At 35.3% G+C, this 17,227-nt stretch overlaps 2 protein-coding genes across 12 annotated transcripts in view; one reads left to right on the top strand and one right to left on the bottom strand.

Moving 5' to 3' along the window:
• The window catches only part of LOC132160902 (forkhead box protein P1-B), a 184,307-nt gene extending 178,056 nt beyond the window's left edge, over window positions 1-6,251 (bottom strand). For 6 of the 11 annotated variants that reach the window (XM_059570634.1, XM_059570632.1, XM_059570636.1 and 3 more), the window contains exons 1-2: window positions 6,006-6,248; window positions 54-106 (exon numbers count right to left, since the gene is read on the bottom strand). The gene's annotated coding sequence lies outside the window, so the exon portion shown is untranslated. Of the gene's footprint in view, window positions 1-53; window positions 107-6,005 lie in introns of all 11 variants that reach the window. The other 5 variants (XR_009438085.1, XM_059570643.1, XM_059570645.1 and 2 more) reach the window with 5 other exon arrangements.
• Window positions 6,252-13,551: 7,300 nt separating this feature from the next.
• LOC132160899 (probable G-protein coupled receptor 173) lies at window positions 13,552-15,076 on the top strand. The gene has a single exon (XM_059570627.1). It carries the CDS (start codon window positions 13,818-13,820, stop codon window positions 14,931-14,933), a length of 1,116 nt encoding a protein of 371 aa, XP_059426610.1. The 5' UTR covers window positions 13,552-13,817; the 3' UTR covers window positions 14,934-15,076.
• Window positions 15,077-17,227: the final 2,151 nt, after the last annotated feature.

Genomic DNA, 17,227 nt, shown 5'->3' with positions numbered 1-17,227 from the left:
TTAGTATTACGAATTAGCATTGTGATCCTTTTTAAATGTATGAAGTTCCTTACTGTATCAGGAGGTAAACTTGTACGCATAAAACCCTCTAGTCTTGTTGAAGTGCCTGAAATCACAAATATACATATGTCAACAGTCAGTGTGGCAGGTGTTATGGAGACAAACATTTTGTTACTTTACTATAAATGAAGGAACAAAGAAATAGCTTTCATGAAACTGGTTTCATGACATTTTAATTTAAATGTGTATCTATTTTTCATGAATCAAAGTTTAATTTGCTGTACCCATTGCAATACATTAAAGAAAACACAAGTGTATTATACCAATAAACTGCAAGCGATAAACCCTCCTGAAAGTATCCATTCAATCAATGTAAACAATTGCATATCAAGTACACAGAAATGCACTCAAAATTCCCATCTCACCGCTCTATAATATTAAATCAAGAGATTGATTCTCTCATTCTCAAACTTAGAAATTCACTCAGCAATGGCAAGTTGATCAATCCACACCTCAGAAGATCCTACTTTAAGTTTATTCATAACATCAAAATGCTTTTAGAGAAATATCCAGTAATCCCCAAGTACACTTCTCAGGCCTCTTTCTCAACACTCACAAAGCTTTGCTCTGCACTAGGAAAAACAAAGACCCAACAAATGGTGCTTTATTGTTACAGAGCTTGGATATCACCACCTGTTTGACTAAGTACAGAGCTTGGATTTTTGTCAGGAACTTTCTGGACCTAAAATAATGTTGTCATGGCATTTCAATAAACATTTCAATTTGCTTGTGTAAACTGGCGCACAAAGAGCAAAACCACCTGTATAGCAACTCCTGGATATATCAGCTCTTCAGAAGCACAAAACTCTACGTTTCCCAGCCTTGAGAGCACATTAAGCTCAGACTGGGCTGCATCCAAGAGCTTGCGAGGAGCATCTTTTAAACAGCTTCTTGAAGTGAGGTGACAATGACTCAAACCGATTCACTTTCAGTTGCTTTATCAAACAGGCAAGCAAAAAAGGCTGTACGTGTGGGCTTTCATGTGAATGAGGCAGGTTTGCTACTGAGTTGAGCGTTTTAAGATAATTACCGTGCTTTCATAATGATCCATCCGATAAGGCCTTACATATATCAAGTAAACAAGCAACAACACGTCAATTAAGACCACCCAAATTGCTTCGAAGTTCAAACTGGCAAATAGGCCACATTTTGGTATAAACACACATACAGCTGTAAACAGAAGATCAAAGAAAAGTTCCATCGTTTTTTTCGCCTTTGAATTCATTTGAACATTCAATTGGAAAAAAGAAACCTTCTCGCAAAACTAATTAACATGCATGCTAAGATACGGTAATTAGTACTCGAGCTGGTTTCCTGATTAAACATACTCTAATTGAGAGCATGCTGCTATTGAGAGGGAGGAAAAACTCTATTCCCTCAGAGGGCACTTAAACGATGTCCCTTTCACAAACAAATAAGCAGAGACAAAACGACTCAAAGGCTGGGACAAAATGCACATTAATTACCAGTCAACAATATCGGCAACTACTCTATCCTTATTCATACACGTTTCTCCACTATAAACAATCCTTCTTAAGGAATTTTTTTCAACACAGAACTTGTTCAAAACTTGTTACTCTAATGTTAAGTGTTGAAGAATAAATAAATAAAAAGTAAAAAAATATAAAAATAAAATAAAAAAAAAAAAATTAAGATTTTTAAAATGTTTTTGAAAAAAGTTTCTTATGCTCACCTATGTTGCGTTTATTTGGTCAAATATCCTATATGAACGGTAATATGTTAGAAATGAAAATGTATAAGCTGAATTTTCAGCAGCCAGCAATAGTTTCAGCAACACTAACTAGCAACACTAATTTCAGAAGGACAAGACTGAGTACCAAAGAGGTTACAATGACTAAATTCTGAACTGACTCTGAGAAAAACGCTAGTGTGAAGGTCCCCATAGCCAGCTGAGTTCATAATTTAAATGCCAAGGTGATGTCATCAAGCTGAAGTAGTTTTATCAAAATCTTCAGTGACAGTCTTAAAAATATCGCATAAAATAATACAAAATATTTTAAACATAGAAGGGAAACTATGAATACATTTTATTTAATGGACTATTACAAGCTGCAATTTCCAGATATCAATATAAGTAAAAAAAAAAAAAAAAAAGTGGTCAAAGTGAGTTACTGGGTCAACTGGTCCAGCAGAAAATAAACGTTATGATTGAGCCCTACCTCTTGCATACTGAAGCAGACAAGAAATCACAAAAGAAAAGAAAACTACTGCATGGAGTTCTTGCATGTATTTTTTTTTTCATTTCTTTTTAACTGAATAAACAATACCAATGCCAATTTTTACAAAGACAAAAAAAGGCTGGGAAGAATCTTTGCACATTATACATGACATAAAGGTCTACAAATGCAGCGATTCAAATTTCTGGAAAGTACTATTGCTTAAGGATTTGCTGTAAAATTCAGGAATCCAGGCATTGGCTGCTGCTCTTCAGCTCTTTGGGGCTAGATCAGTGAGAGAAACTGATCCAACGAGCTGATCCCAGCTCAGCTGTCAACTTCACAGCTGGCATAAAGGGACTTGTGAGTATCACACCATTTCAACATTTAATCCAGCATCTAATCCAATCCATTTGAATTTACAATCCAATAAAAAGATGACATCCAGGATGACTGGCTATAAATCAACAATTTCAATGGTAACAAATCAGTGAACTCTTACTGTACAGAAAGTCTTGACATTTCGTCATAGAATCAAATTCTTTACATTTAATTTTAGTACACTGTTTTGAATAGACATACACTACCAGTCAAACGCACTTGAATGAATTTTAATTTCTCATGATCTTAAAAATATTTGATCTAAAGGCTCACAGTTAAATGACTGAAATTATGTTACACAAAAAAAGTATGTGCATTTTTTATAAATTAGCAGACAGTGGAGGAAAAACAAAGAGTAGTAACTTTGAAGATTCTTAAATATAAGTTAACATTTTTGGACACTGTACAATCTTTCCATTAGTGTTTTTAATAGTTATGAAGATTTCACTTTCATTCTAAAATGTGATAGATATATAGATAAATAAATAAATGCGTCAAAACTTTTGATTGGAAGTGTAAAAATAAATAAATAATTCCTAAACAGGTGGCCAAAATTTGACTAGTAGTGCATAAATAAATAATCAATTAAATAATTCATAAATAGATGTGCCTGAACTTTTGACTAGTAGTGTATAAATAAATCACAAATTGATGTGTCCAAACTTTTAACTTGTACTGTATAATATAATTATATAATATAATAATAATTCTAAAATGGCACAATCCTTATCAATTTCATTTCAGTTTACATCCATCTACACATTTGTAGCAAAAAAGGAGAAAAAAAACAACATTCTGTTTAAATTAACTGGGTGAGAGATATTTAAAAAGAAAAAGTGGCAACTTCCAGTCAACTTGTATAATTTTCAACTGCCTTCAAGTACGCAAATGCTAAAGTACTTGGGTTGGTGTGACAAACAACAAGCTATAATTAACTCTAAGCAATGTACTGCCACAAACTGACAGCGTCCAGGGTTGCCATAGAAACAAGAAGCTGGCTGCATCCTCAACCTGAGCCAACCAGCATCTGGCCAGGGGCCTGCCTTTCAAGCCAGGAAACCCATCATGAAAGCCACTCAGTAAAGAGGGACAACAGCTGCCCGAACACACAGCAAGAAACGGGACGCAGCAACCTCTCTCCCACGTTATGTTCCAGACATCACAACTTCATGCATTATTCGGCAGGCTGTCTATAACCTCTACGATTCTCAGATTACAGTTCATTTAAGTGCACTTTACCTCAGCAAATTAACATGTTTATAACCTTTCTGTGCTATAACCACCGCACACATCTGAGTCATCAAGCTCTTTTGCACGATTGCGAGTAAATCTGAAAATACCACTTCTAGAATGCAAAATTTGCACGCTTTTCCTGTAATAGCCTGACGAACTTATATTTTGCCCAAATCTATTTTTGGAAACTCTATATGAAAAAATAAAGAATGGAGACGCAAGAGTTGATTTCTCACTACAGGTAGTGAAGTAACGTGAGAAATAACCCAGGCTCTCCTGCCACTGAACGCCAAGGCCGAAAAGTTGCAAAGAAAAGTTCAACCAGTGCTTTTAATCCTGGGTCAGTCTGCATTTGCAGAGTTCCATTTCTGCATAAATGAGCACACAAACTCCAGTGCCTGTTCAAACAGTCTCTTTCTCTCTCCCTCCCTCCTTCTCTTTGTCTCTCCCTCTCAGGCAGCTCATGACAACGGCCCAGCAGCAGCACTGTTTGATCTCCAATGTTTTCCTTAATCTGGGTTGTCAAGGTTCACTTGTTGGAGGCTGTTTACTTTACTTCTCCTACCCCCAAAAAAAAACATTTTTTTTTTTGTCTTCTCCTTCCCTCGGACAATGACTAATCCAAAGAACTGAGCCGTACCAACACTGGGTGTTAAAACTGCTGCTGCTCTTATTTTAAAGTGTGATTTAAAAAAAAAACATTTAAAAGTTACACTTATGTGAATCAATAAGAAAAAAATAATAATGGTAATGGTAAATATTACAATTATTGATTAGTAACTTCAGCTTGTACTCTTTTTATTACACCCATAATACTAATAAACATTCACACACACAAAAAAAAGCAACATTTCTTGTACCTAGCCACCCCCCCCCCCCCCCAAAAAAAACACCTATCCATTTTGTGTGTGTATACAAATTTAGATGAAATATAAAGGACATAAAGTAAACATTGTAATGTATCTAAAAAAAATCTATGTATATTCTATATATGGTATATTGTTTCTGTTTAATTTGTAAATGTTAAAAAACAACCAAATATATGAATGTAAAAAATGCATATATTTCAAAAGAGAGATGAACAATAGTGGGACCAAACATAGTATTATGTTAAGAGGACTTCAGGTTAATTATAAATAAATGTATACTGTTAAAAATTCAACTGACATTTTAAGAGAAAAATAACAGTGCTACTTTTATTCTGATTAAGTGCACAAGGACTGCATGCAGTTTAAGAATTTCTTTTTTCTCCACTTTTTGTAAGCTAACTTTTGCTCGACTTTTATTATTGTATTTGCAGTATATGTATTTGTCCACTTGTTACGTGTATCAAACTCCGAAAGTACAAGCAGTTAAGGCAAATTTAACTCTTGACACTTGTTACAACATAATCATGTTGAAAAAGCAATTTCACTCGAACTACACTTGGGCTGTGTCTCAAACCCTCAGACATGACAGCATTTATAGAATTGACAGGCGCGTTCGAACGTTCGATATCCACATGATGCTCAAAAATGCTGTCTAGCTAGGCAGCTCACTAGGTTTTGAAACACAGCCTGTTCTTGCTGAAGTAAAGCTTAATTCTGAAAGCTTCTGTTCTCAACTCCATAGCCCAACCGGATGATAGACTGCACTGAACTTTTTTTAAATGCACGGACAAATTGTTGCGATATTCGGAACGGTTTACGTACACGTTAATAGTGAACAGATGCACCAGTAGAAGTTTTTTGTGGTTGAGGGAACACGTGGGGAAAAGACCCCTATACAATACTGTATCACCGAAAGAAATCTCGGCTCGCAAACTTTTACACCATCGATATCGAACGCACAGAGATTTCAATACATCGTTTTTACGCTTCACGTCACACTAGAACTGTCACACACATGTAGCGATAGAATGTTGTTTCCACAAACAAACATGAACAGTGTAACAACTTGCTAGCCACAGAGCTAACTTATGAAAAAGTACTTGAAGACTGAAAATAGAATTAATCCCCCAGACAGCAGTTATTAGACGCGCGAGAAATAATGCTGTTTGTTAATTTGCTTATTACGCCGTTAAAAACAACAAGGCAACAATTAACCTTAGATAACAAAGAAAAACTGTCCATATGCCCTAAAATGTTACAGAATGCTGGAAGAGAATGAACTTACCGGGGTTTGACAGAGACGAGATAAACGCGGAAATTTGTGCGCGATAACAAATTCAACTCTTCACGCGATCTTGTATACCACGAACGCGTGCTATAAAACGTACTGTAAATAACCAACAAATATATCACTCCGCCAGCGGTACTAACTTCAGCTGCAAACACTGTAGTGGGAGCAGCAACGCCGCCGTTTCGAGCCCGGTTTACGCCGCCTTTCTCCACGGAGGTGCTTCGGATGAAATTTCACTTTATTGCCCCTTGCACACAAAAAAGAGAGAGAATCGCGGATTTGGATGTTGTTATTTTTTAGTGTTCTACGCCCGTGACGTCACATCCACCTGCTGGGTAAACAACATTCATGCAGATCTTTGCGCTGCAAAACAAAAGTGTCAAAAAGTCACAGATACATAAGTTGGCTTAGAGATAAAAGATTCTCTTTTTGCCAGACGACGTAATTTTGACTAATTTCTTTGCTAGTATGGTAATTGTAACTGATGTAGGCTTAGTACAGAATTTTTTTTTTTCCAAAAAATGTCCAATGTAGCAAGACAAGGTGACGGTGACAGTTCAGGAGAAGAACAACCCATAAGAAAGGAAGTGCAGTTAGAGTGAAAATTCTAACAGAAGTCGAGAGTCCAGTAACCACTCACTGGCTATAACTAGATTTAGTCTTAACTAAACTCACTTAATATTATAGTGTACTTCCATATTCACTTAACTTTCTCTGGCCTAATAAATAAGTGTAGTTGACATAAATAAATATCAAGATTTTACATTAAATGTAAAATCTTGTATAATGTACAGTATATGGTAATGTGTGTGTGTGTGTGTGTGTGTGTGTGTGTGTGTGTGTGTGTGTGTGTGTGTGTGTGTGTGTGTCTCAGTGTTGGGCAGTAACTAGTTACTAGTAACTTAGTTACTATAATAATATTATTTTTTACAGTAACTAGTAGTGTAACTAATTGCTAATGAGATTTCAGTAATTATATTAGCCCACAGTTACCATCCATAAATAGCTTAGTTACATTTTGATGCCTCAAGACTGCTGATTTAAAATCCAACAATCAAATCATTCCTAGATTTATTTTCATAATTTTCACAACTCGCACATGCATGTGATGTCCCCAGTGCAGCAGGCAAGCTTGGAATATGGAAAAGCTTACATTCAGCAGATAGAAATATGGCGTTATATTGATTTTGTCAGGAAAAAAGATGATCTGATTATTGTGTACATTGTGGCTTTACTTTACTCTAGCAGTACATCCCACCCACATCCCTCTCATCAGCATGTGGTACATTATATTACTATAATTAAAAAATATTTTTGGAAAATTAAACAGTTTCTGACAAACTTATGTGATTTGATAAAATACATAATGAAAAATAATCATATATGTGTAACGGAGAAATTACAATTAGCTTCAAGCTACAAGCATGACAATTAATGAGATTAATACAACACTTCTACTTGTATGTCACTATCGATCACTATTGAGTGTTTGTAATAACTACTCACTGGGAACCAATGTAGATTTTGGTCAAATGATGAGGCAGAAATATGTTGTTAGCAACATTCTAGAAGAATTTTATGTCGAAGATACACAGTTACAACTTCTGTGGGGCATGAAGAAAAAATAATGTAACTAGTAGTGTAATTAATTACTGTTGCCAGAAATTAGTGCTGTCAAACGATTAATCGTGATTATTCACAATTAATTGCATCCAAAATAAACATTTTTGTTTACAGAATATATGAGTGTATTTATTATGTATATATTAATACACACACATGCATGTATATATTTAAGAAAAATATTTTGTTCATATATATATATATATATATATATATATATATATAGTTTATATGAATGTAAATACATGTAAATATGTTCAAAACAATGCTGTTTGTGTGTGTCTTATATATATATATATATATATATATATATATATATATATATATATATATATATATATATATATATATATATATACATAATAAATATACACAGTACACATACATATATAATGTAAACAAAAAATAGATAGATCTAAATGAGCTGTTTCTCATTAAATTAACTGATGTGATAAATGTCTCAGTTAAAAAATAGGTCATAAAAGCAGCAATTATATAAAAAAAAATGCTGTTTAAAACAGCATGTTACAACCAGCTTCCCAAAAGTATGTCATATCAGCTAGTCACAATATATTTCGAGAAGAATCCCAAAAGCCAAAGGTCATTTTCAGTTAAATCTGTATGTAGTGAACTGTACTGTACTCTAACTCTAACTGTAAATATAATTCGATTATAAAAAAGACTAAATAATAATAAGAAAAGAAAAGAAAAAAAGAGCATAATTTTTGTTCGGGTCAATAAGATGATTACTGCTGGGTGTGAACAGTATTAATCTCAGATTTTGGAGGAAGGGACAGTAAGGGACAATACACAGTTTAAGTAACAGTAAAAGACGGTGCATCTTTATGGGCCCAAGTAGATGTGTTTCACGGATATAGAGCGCTCCCCTCTGGACTATTGTGTCTCCTGCAGACATGTGGAGCTGATTTAAAAAAAAAAAAAGTCATAAAATAAATTCTACGCATAAAAAAGGTCGACTAAAACGTTTACGTTTATGTTTAGTAGATGCTTCTAAGTGGTGACTGTCAGTTTGTGTACATATGACAGGATTTTTCAGAAAAATGCATACAAGACGTAGTCAACCAGACGATGAACATTATTAACAGCAATTATTAATAGTTATAGTGAAAGTAACAACAGTTTATTTAAGCTTATTAGAAGTTACAAATTATTTTAATTATCAAAATATTCGTATAAAAGTAAAATAAAATTAAAGGTAAAAATGTAAAAAAATTTATCATCCAGTGCATTATAGACCAGACCAAATAAATACATAAAACACTTCAACCACCTGACATGCCAACTAGAATACAGTAATGTGTTAACATAGACTTAAAATAACAAAATATGTACACATATGTGCAGCCAAGGTGCCCCGGCTGAATTTTCACCAGTCCATCTCAGATATGTTTTAGAATCTTTATTTATTTAATTATTTGTTGCAATAACATTTTTGATCATCTTAGAGATCTTAAAAAAAATAATAATAATTATAAATAAAAGAAAAAAAAAGCCTTGTACCTCCATAAACACTGTTTTGACATTTGCAGGGCACAAGGAGGGGCATTGCAATGCTTTTGTCCCTGGATATATTGCTAACAGTATGAAATCTAATGTCAAGGGGCGTCACTGGCCTATATTCTTATCCAGAAAAACTACACGCCTGCAGGCATGAGACGGATACATCAATCACAGACACACCCTTCATGGAGATATACTCCAATTTTGACTTATTTTTCTACTTTGTGTCCACTGCCTTTAACCAAGAATACTTTTAACAAAGAGATGGACATCTACTGAACTACGTAAAAGCAACATTGAAAAACCTTATCAAGATAATAAATATTTTAAAAGAGGTCAAATTGTGCATACTGTGTAACAAACACATTTTTAATAATAATCCAAACAATTTTGGTCCATTTGGTCAATAACATCAGTATTTTGTTTATAAAAAAAAATTATGACCTGTATACATTAACCTGTCATTAATTTACATTCAGTATTTCTGGTGATACTATAGAGTATAACATAACACAGATAACACTTTAACATCCGTGTCATTTTAATGTCAGGTTTTAAAGAGACATTTTCTTTGTAAATTTTGTCTTTTTTAGATGATAATATTAGATTATATAATTTTTCCCTTGAGGTCAAAACCTCCCCAATGTAAAAAATAAAAAAATAAAAAAATACATTCATCAGTAATTGGCTGAAGAACTTTAATACAAATTCCATCTCCAGGAAAATCTGAGCCATTTGCACAAACTGACATGTGGTTTGTTTCTCAAATAAAATGTGGATTGTGTTAACATCACGTAGATGTGGCTTGACTGATGCTCTATGGATTTGGTCTTGTTGTGATAAAGTGGCACTCTAAAAATTAATTGAGAACTACTATTCGTTATGTAACATCTTCTCAATATGCACTCATGCTCAAAAAGGGAGTAATTAGAGTTGTGTTAATTAGGTAATTAAGCAAATGAAACGAGACAACTCTGTTCTTCTTAAGGCTGGTAAGCGATATCCGTCCCTGCAGCTCAAATCACAATTGAGACACAAAGGAACAATAGCTGATATTTGCCTATTGTATAAAAAACAAAGAGCTCTTTATCTAATTCTGTTATGACACAGGTGGAACAATTTCATATATTTTCACTACTGACCTTTAAAAAAATATGATGACTATTTTTATTATCTATACCTAATAAGAATGCAGTGTGTACAAAAGGGCATTCCTGTTAGCATAAGTACAACACAATATAACAACAAACAGAAACAACAATACACCTAATCTACTATAAAAATCCAATGGAAAGTATTAACTTATAAACATTTTGCCATTTAAAAGAATAGTTATTTAATACCATACCTCAATATGATAATTATCATGTAACACTGAAGAGAACACCAGAAACAACCAACATTTTAGTTTACAATGTATATGCATATGCAAGGGAAAGTGTGTAGTTATACTGTAGCCAGTCATCTACCTGTTTATTTATTTATTTATTTTTGAATGAGTGAGTGGGTGAGTAAATATAGCATGTCACATATGATATTTATGTGAACTACCTCAAATAGCGGTTACGCTCTTTCCGACATTAACCACCAGGTGGAGCCAAATATCAATACAAAAAACAAACCTGTGTCTGTCTGTCTGTCTGTCTGTCTGTCTGTCTGTCTATCTATCTATCTATCTATCTATAATGTTGCTTTGAACTAATCTTAATAGGTAAATAGCATTTAAACTATTGCATGTCAAAACTTTTCAGCATTTTTCCATGGTTTATGCAACTTTTATAATATGCAATCATTCAGTCAATTTAAAAAGTTATGTATGTATTTATTTATTTATAATACGTTTTACAAAGACTAGGAAATGTCATAAAGAATACACTGAAAATTTACCTTATGTATGTTTTTGAGCTATTACAATGTTCTTGGGAGCCTTTCAAATCCCAAACAAAATATAAGTGTTAATGCAAAGAGCTTACTGTGAACTAATCTGACTTAAATTAAAACTCAAAATCACAAAGTTTTAATTCAATGCAAAATGCATACATGCATACATACAGTACATACTATATAAAAGTCATGCTGTATGTGAATCAGAAAGCATAGCGTATTAGGTTATCGTTGCTGCAATATAAATTTATTCAATATTTGTAATTAATAGGCACATTAATAAAAATAAAGACTTTATAAATCTATTATTACAGTGGCCTAAAGCACACTTTAGACAAAATTATTGTATGAATTTCTTTTTATTGCATTAGATGACACTTTAAACCAAGAGGCATCTGCGAGCAAGATTTTCTCAGATCTAACTTCCCAACATTTTTTAATGTATTTGTTTTATCTGATTTTTTAAAAGAATGGTGAATTTAAATGAATGCATAACATAAAAATGCACTGCACATTTCATTCATAATTAACATTCCACTGAATGGAACCACCAACTGTTTGATTTGTTCTGCTAAATGTAGTGCTACACAATCTATATACTTTCTAATGGTTTTAAACTGTTTCAAATAAGCACACAGACAAAACAAGTTTAAACATTCAAAGCACTGAATGCATCAAGAAGTGCTGCATGGGGTATGAAATCTCGGTGCTCTTTGGTTGTATGGGATAATATATATTTAAGAACTTGAACTCCAAGGCACTCTAATTTTATAGTATAAAGTTAAAAAGCCTTTATTGCTTCACTGGCTTTAAACTTTAAAACTCTTTTAGTGAGAAGTACATCTACGCGTTGCGGCTACATGCCTTCATCAGGGTGTCAAGTTTAAACATTGTTTATTAAGAATTTCTTGTGAGATAGCTGTTGAATTGCTTCATAAGAGTCTAAACCTATGTTGAAGGACTAGCCATTCAAAGAAAAAACTTGGCCTTTCACATTTATGTCACTCCATTTACCATTTTGGTCAGGAATAAGGGTCTCTCGTTCAACTGCTTGCGTACAGTATTTCAATAGTTATGTTTCACTTTTGTATTGGTCATATAATTATCTTTCCTTGGTCATCTAGTCATTGGTTTTTTATTTATTTATTTATTTATTTTTTTGCCTTTACTCTTCCAAGGCCAGGATTTATGTTTTGTTTGAATCCAAGGTTATTTTCCCCTTTTTTCATAAATGTCTGATTACCCCAGGATGTATCTTTCATTTACTTTTACATTCATTACAGTATGAAGTGTCTAAATACAGAAAGTGTCTAAATATTTTAATTCTCATTAAATACATATATTTATTGTCAATGATTAAATATTTTGTGTCAAATGGAATGATTTCATCGATTTCTAAGTGTGACTTAAGTGTCCAGATACTTTTTGGGGACACTTTATATTAACAGGATTGCTATGCATTAGATATAGTTAATCTAATATGCCTTTATGCCACTACAGTGTTTGTACACGATCAGCAAATACAGAAGTAGTTGGGATTTTGCTTAATTACACATGACCATAACTGAACACTAGAGGACGCTATTCATCACAAAATTGACTGGTGCTGCTCATCGCCAGGAAAGGAAAGTACCATTGATTCAGGCACGCGCACTGAAATTGATATTTGTTACGATACAGAGCCTCATGTAACCGTGTTACTTTCTTTCAATGCTCTTTCTCAAGCTGGGTGATTTTCTCAGATCAACATAGATGGACATCAGTCATGCTATCAGTCATGATTAGTCACTTCAGCACCACGGACAGCGCTTCGCTTACCTTAAATGACACACCAGAGCGAAACTCATGGACGACCACCACGGACTATGTAGTAAATGTCGATGTTAATACACGAATATGTGTACATCCACTAAAAAAATTATTTTGGAACCAGTTTGTTAAACTTAATTGCAAAAGTGAAGTTAGTTCTGAGAAAAGCTCTAAGCTGAAGGTTTAACATTTTGTATCTTCTAAAGCAATGACATTCAGACTTTTAAAGTGTAATTTAAGTCTCCATATATATATATATATATATATATATATATATATATATATATATATATATATATATATATATATATATATATATATATATATATATATATATATATATATATATATATATATATGGCGGTCGAAATATTAAAACCACAAACCTTCTCAAATGGCATTTTTGTTTTATTTTTTTATGAGCTAAAACTATGCAGTTGTAGATATAGATATTCACCCATTAAACGTTGCTAAAGTCATCGCGTTTACAGCTGATTGGTACGCGCTAGAAAACGTTTTAAGATGACGTGCTGCTTCAGTGTAGACAGCCTCAAGCCGCGTCGCGACGCGTCGCGAGGCATCATCGTTCGCTTCCAGTGCAGACTCGGTGTCAGAATCGCACCGCTTTCCTTTTTGACGGACCCACACCGTTGCTGTCACCGGAGGTTCCCATTATACTCCCCGTTCACCCCCCCCCCAGATAAGTGTTTATTAGTGTGTAATACACGTCGTTCTTCTTCGACAAATAATGGATTACCCAGCATCTGGTTTGAAGCATGAAGAACCAACCGTACGAAGCTGTTATGGTCAAAACGACGCACGATGTCTTGGATCTCAAAAAAGGCTCGAGGTATGGTCATATAAAAGACTCAACTGATTATTAAAGGCTGATATTTTGTACATCAAACTGGGGGACCAAGACTGCTTAATGTCGGATTACAAAGCCCAGGCTGGGTTGCGCTTGCACAGATGGCGAACACAAGTGATCCAGGGGAAAGCAACCCCTCGCTCCAGAATTATGCCATCACTGCGTCTGCGGTCAAACTGGCGTCTTTGGGTCTCATCACCTGCATCAGCCTGCTCGGAAATACTGTGCTCTCGGTGCTGGTGCTGAAAGACAGCTCTCTCCACAAGGCTCCGTATTACTTTCTCCTCGACCTGTGCGTGGCAGACATCATCCGCTCGGCCGTGTGCTTCCCGTTCGTGATGATCTCCATCAACAGCGGCTCCGTATGGAGCTACGGCATCATCAGCTGCAAGATCATCGCGTTCATGGCCGTCTTGTTCTGCTTCCATATTGCCTTCCTCCTGTTCTGCGTCAGCGTAACGCGCTACATGGCCATCGCGCACCACCGGTTCTACTCCAAACGCATGACGCTTTGGACATGCGTCGCGGTCATATGTATGGTGTGGACGCTCTCGGTCGCCATGGCGTTTCCCCCGGTCTTCGACGTCGGGACCTACAAATTTATCCGCGAGGAAGAGCAATGCATATTCGAGCACAGATACGTGAAAGCCAACGACACGCTAGGCTTCATGCTCATGCTGGCCGTGATTGTGGCCACGACGCACGTCGTGTATGTCAAAATGCTGTGCTTTGTTTACGACCACCGCAAAATGAAGCCCGCGCAGCTGGTCCCGGCTATCAGCCAAAACTGGACCTTCCACGGACCGGGCGCGACGGGCCAGGCCGCTGCCAACTGGATCGCGGGGTTTGGACGCGGTCCGACGCCGCCGACGTTAGTGGGCATCAGACAGGCGTCACACAACGCCAGCCGGAGGCTGCTCGTGCTGGACGAGTTCAAGATGGAGAAACGGATAGGGAAGATGTATTACATGATCACGCTGGCGTTTCTGCTGTTCTGGGCGCCCTACATCGTCTCGTGCTACATCCGGGTGTTTGTGAAGGGAAACACTCTTCCTCAGGTGTACCTGACCGCGGGCGTGTGGCTGACGTTTGCCCAGGCGGGGGCCAATCCCATCATATGTTTCATATTCAATAAGGAGCTGAAGATGAGATTCAGAGCCTGTTTGCCGTGTTGCCTGACTACACAAACACCCATGGAGCCCTACTGCGTGATTTGAAGTGTTTTGCTCACTTGTTTTCACCTGCTCTTCCTGCTTGTCATAGCATACAGTGGCCCCAAAAAGTAAAGAGACCTGGGAGTGTTCAAACGTATCTTATATTTGTCTGCTTCAAAATAAAGCCATTTATAATTCGGTTTACTTCTCCCTAAACAGCATATTTCACAAAAAGTGCTGCTGCATCAAGCCACCATATTCAGGAAATGCCGATTTAATTGAAATAAAAAAATAACACACACACACACACACACACACACACACACATATTACATAAAACATTGACAGCTGTTCTATCATTTAGCATCTATTAATTTGTTCAAAACTTTCTCATGTCAAAATTGTTTTTCCCTAATAAATCTTTTATATTTGTGTATATTTTAAAAGATTTGTAAGTCAATGACATTTTTTTAAACGAATGGCACTTCATATTTTTTTCGATATCTAATGCAATAGTGTTCATTTTTATTTCTGTGTCCTGATTTTTTTTTTTTTCTGTGTCCTGACTTTTTGGAGCCACTGTAGCATGTGATATTTTCCTTCATTCAGAGGTGAAATCTCAGACCTGTTCCAATGTTGCATAACAGAAGATCCATATCCACATTTATACAATCCACATATCAATGTTAATAATGTAAAAAGATTATTTATTTATATTCTGGAGCCTCTTTGTAACTGATATGTAATATATTTGCTATGACTTTTTGTGTGAACTAAATGGCAAGTGGCTTTTTTACTATCACATGGCCTAAATGTGAATAATCCAAGTCTCTCTCACAGTCCCTTTAAATTGTTAATGGAAATCAGTTTTCAATGGACACAAGCAAATTTGATGGGTCAGTGTTGAGAAGACTATGATTTGTATTTCAATTAAAATAAATGATTATGAATTCACTGTTGGTGTGCTACAGCAATACAAGAATCAAATGGGAGGACAAATGTTAGCCAAAGGCCAACAAGGCATTAAAATAGGGGATTTTGTTGTCGTTTCAGACTAAACTGATGTAAAACATCAGGCTTTTGTGCATATTTAGTTAAGCCTCCATCTCATTACTTGCTCTTAGATGTTGTGGGGGGGCATGAGACATAATGTGATGTTTCAGACACACTCATCCAGGGAGAAATTTTTGGCTTTTGGCTGCTTTTCCATCCCCCCACCCTTCCTACAGACAGTTATATAACACAGAGCCCTTTTTTCAGCACAACTCCAGCACTACATTAATGTGATCTGGTGCGTTTCACTGACAGAATGAATGCAGGCCACTAGAGATGTGAAATAAGATTACTTGTCTTCAATAAATGTGAACGGGACATACTGTGTAGCTGCTTTCTATGTAAAAGCAGGAAAAACCTGAAGATAGAAAATATTTCTGGTTAACCCAGACAAGAGACCGTAGCCACCATAGCTGAAGGTGACATGGTGTCATAATATTTAAGGTGATGATACACAAGACAACTTTTTGAGCAATAGGGGAGAAAAAAGGTGAGAAACAGGGCCCACAACCGATCTAAAGTATCCAGACAGAAATCTGTTGCCCATTCTCAATGGGAAAGTGCCCAAGCAACGTTGCTCAAAAAATTTGCCACATGCATCATCACCTTTAGGCTAGCAATCAACCAAAACTTTTCTTTTTACAGTTCTGAAATGATCACAGATGGTCTAAATCCTCCAATCTTGGGTATGTAGTTACTTAAATGCTAATAAAGAATTTTAAGATATTTAAAAAATATATATTTAAAGGAAGAATTCAAAATAAAATATTTGCTGAAAATGTATTCACTCTCAGGCCATATAAAATGCAGATGAGTTTGTTTCTTCATTGGAACAGATTTGGAGAAATTAAGCATTAAAGTACATCGTTTGCTCACCATTGTATCCTCTAAAGTGAATGGGTGCCATCTTAATGAGGGTTCAAACCGCTGATAAAAACAATACATAATCCACACGATAGCTGTCCATCAATTAACATTAAGTTTTTTTAACTTTAAACTGTTGCTTTCAGCCAGAATCAAGTCCATAATCCATAATAACACTACCTCATATGAAATAATCAAATCCCCTGTTGTCTTCTCACATAAAAACCCACCAATGTATCTTTTTAAAACGGTTTAAACAGTGGATGATCTGTGCATATTTTCTTATGATTCAGAGATTACTTTTTTTACTGCACAAAGCAATACTATAGATAGATTACTTGTATTTTCACAGACTCAGATGTTTTTTCAAAAGAGAAAGCCTATTTAGACCTTTTAGAAGAGTTTGTATAATTGCTCTAGAAACACGTCTTTTATTTAAC

This window comes from Carassius carassius, chromosome 17, assembly GCF_963082965.1.
Source record: "Carassius carassius chromosome 17, fCarCar2.1, whole genome shotgun sequence".
NCBI lineage: Eukaryota > Metazoa > Chordata > Actinopteri > Cypriniformes > Cyprinidae > Carassius > Carassius carassius.
Note: the sequence above shows the minus strand (reverse complement) of the source record. Positions and strands in the feature narration are given on the sequence as shown.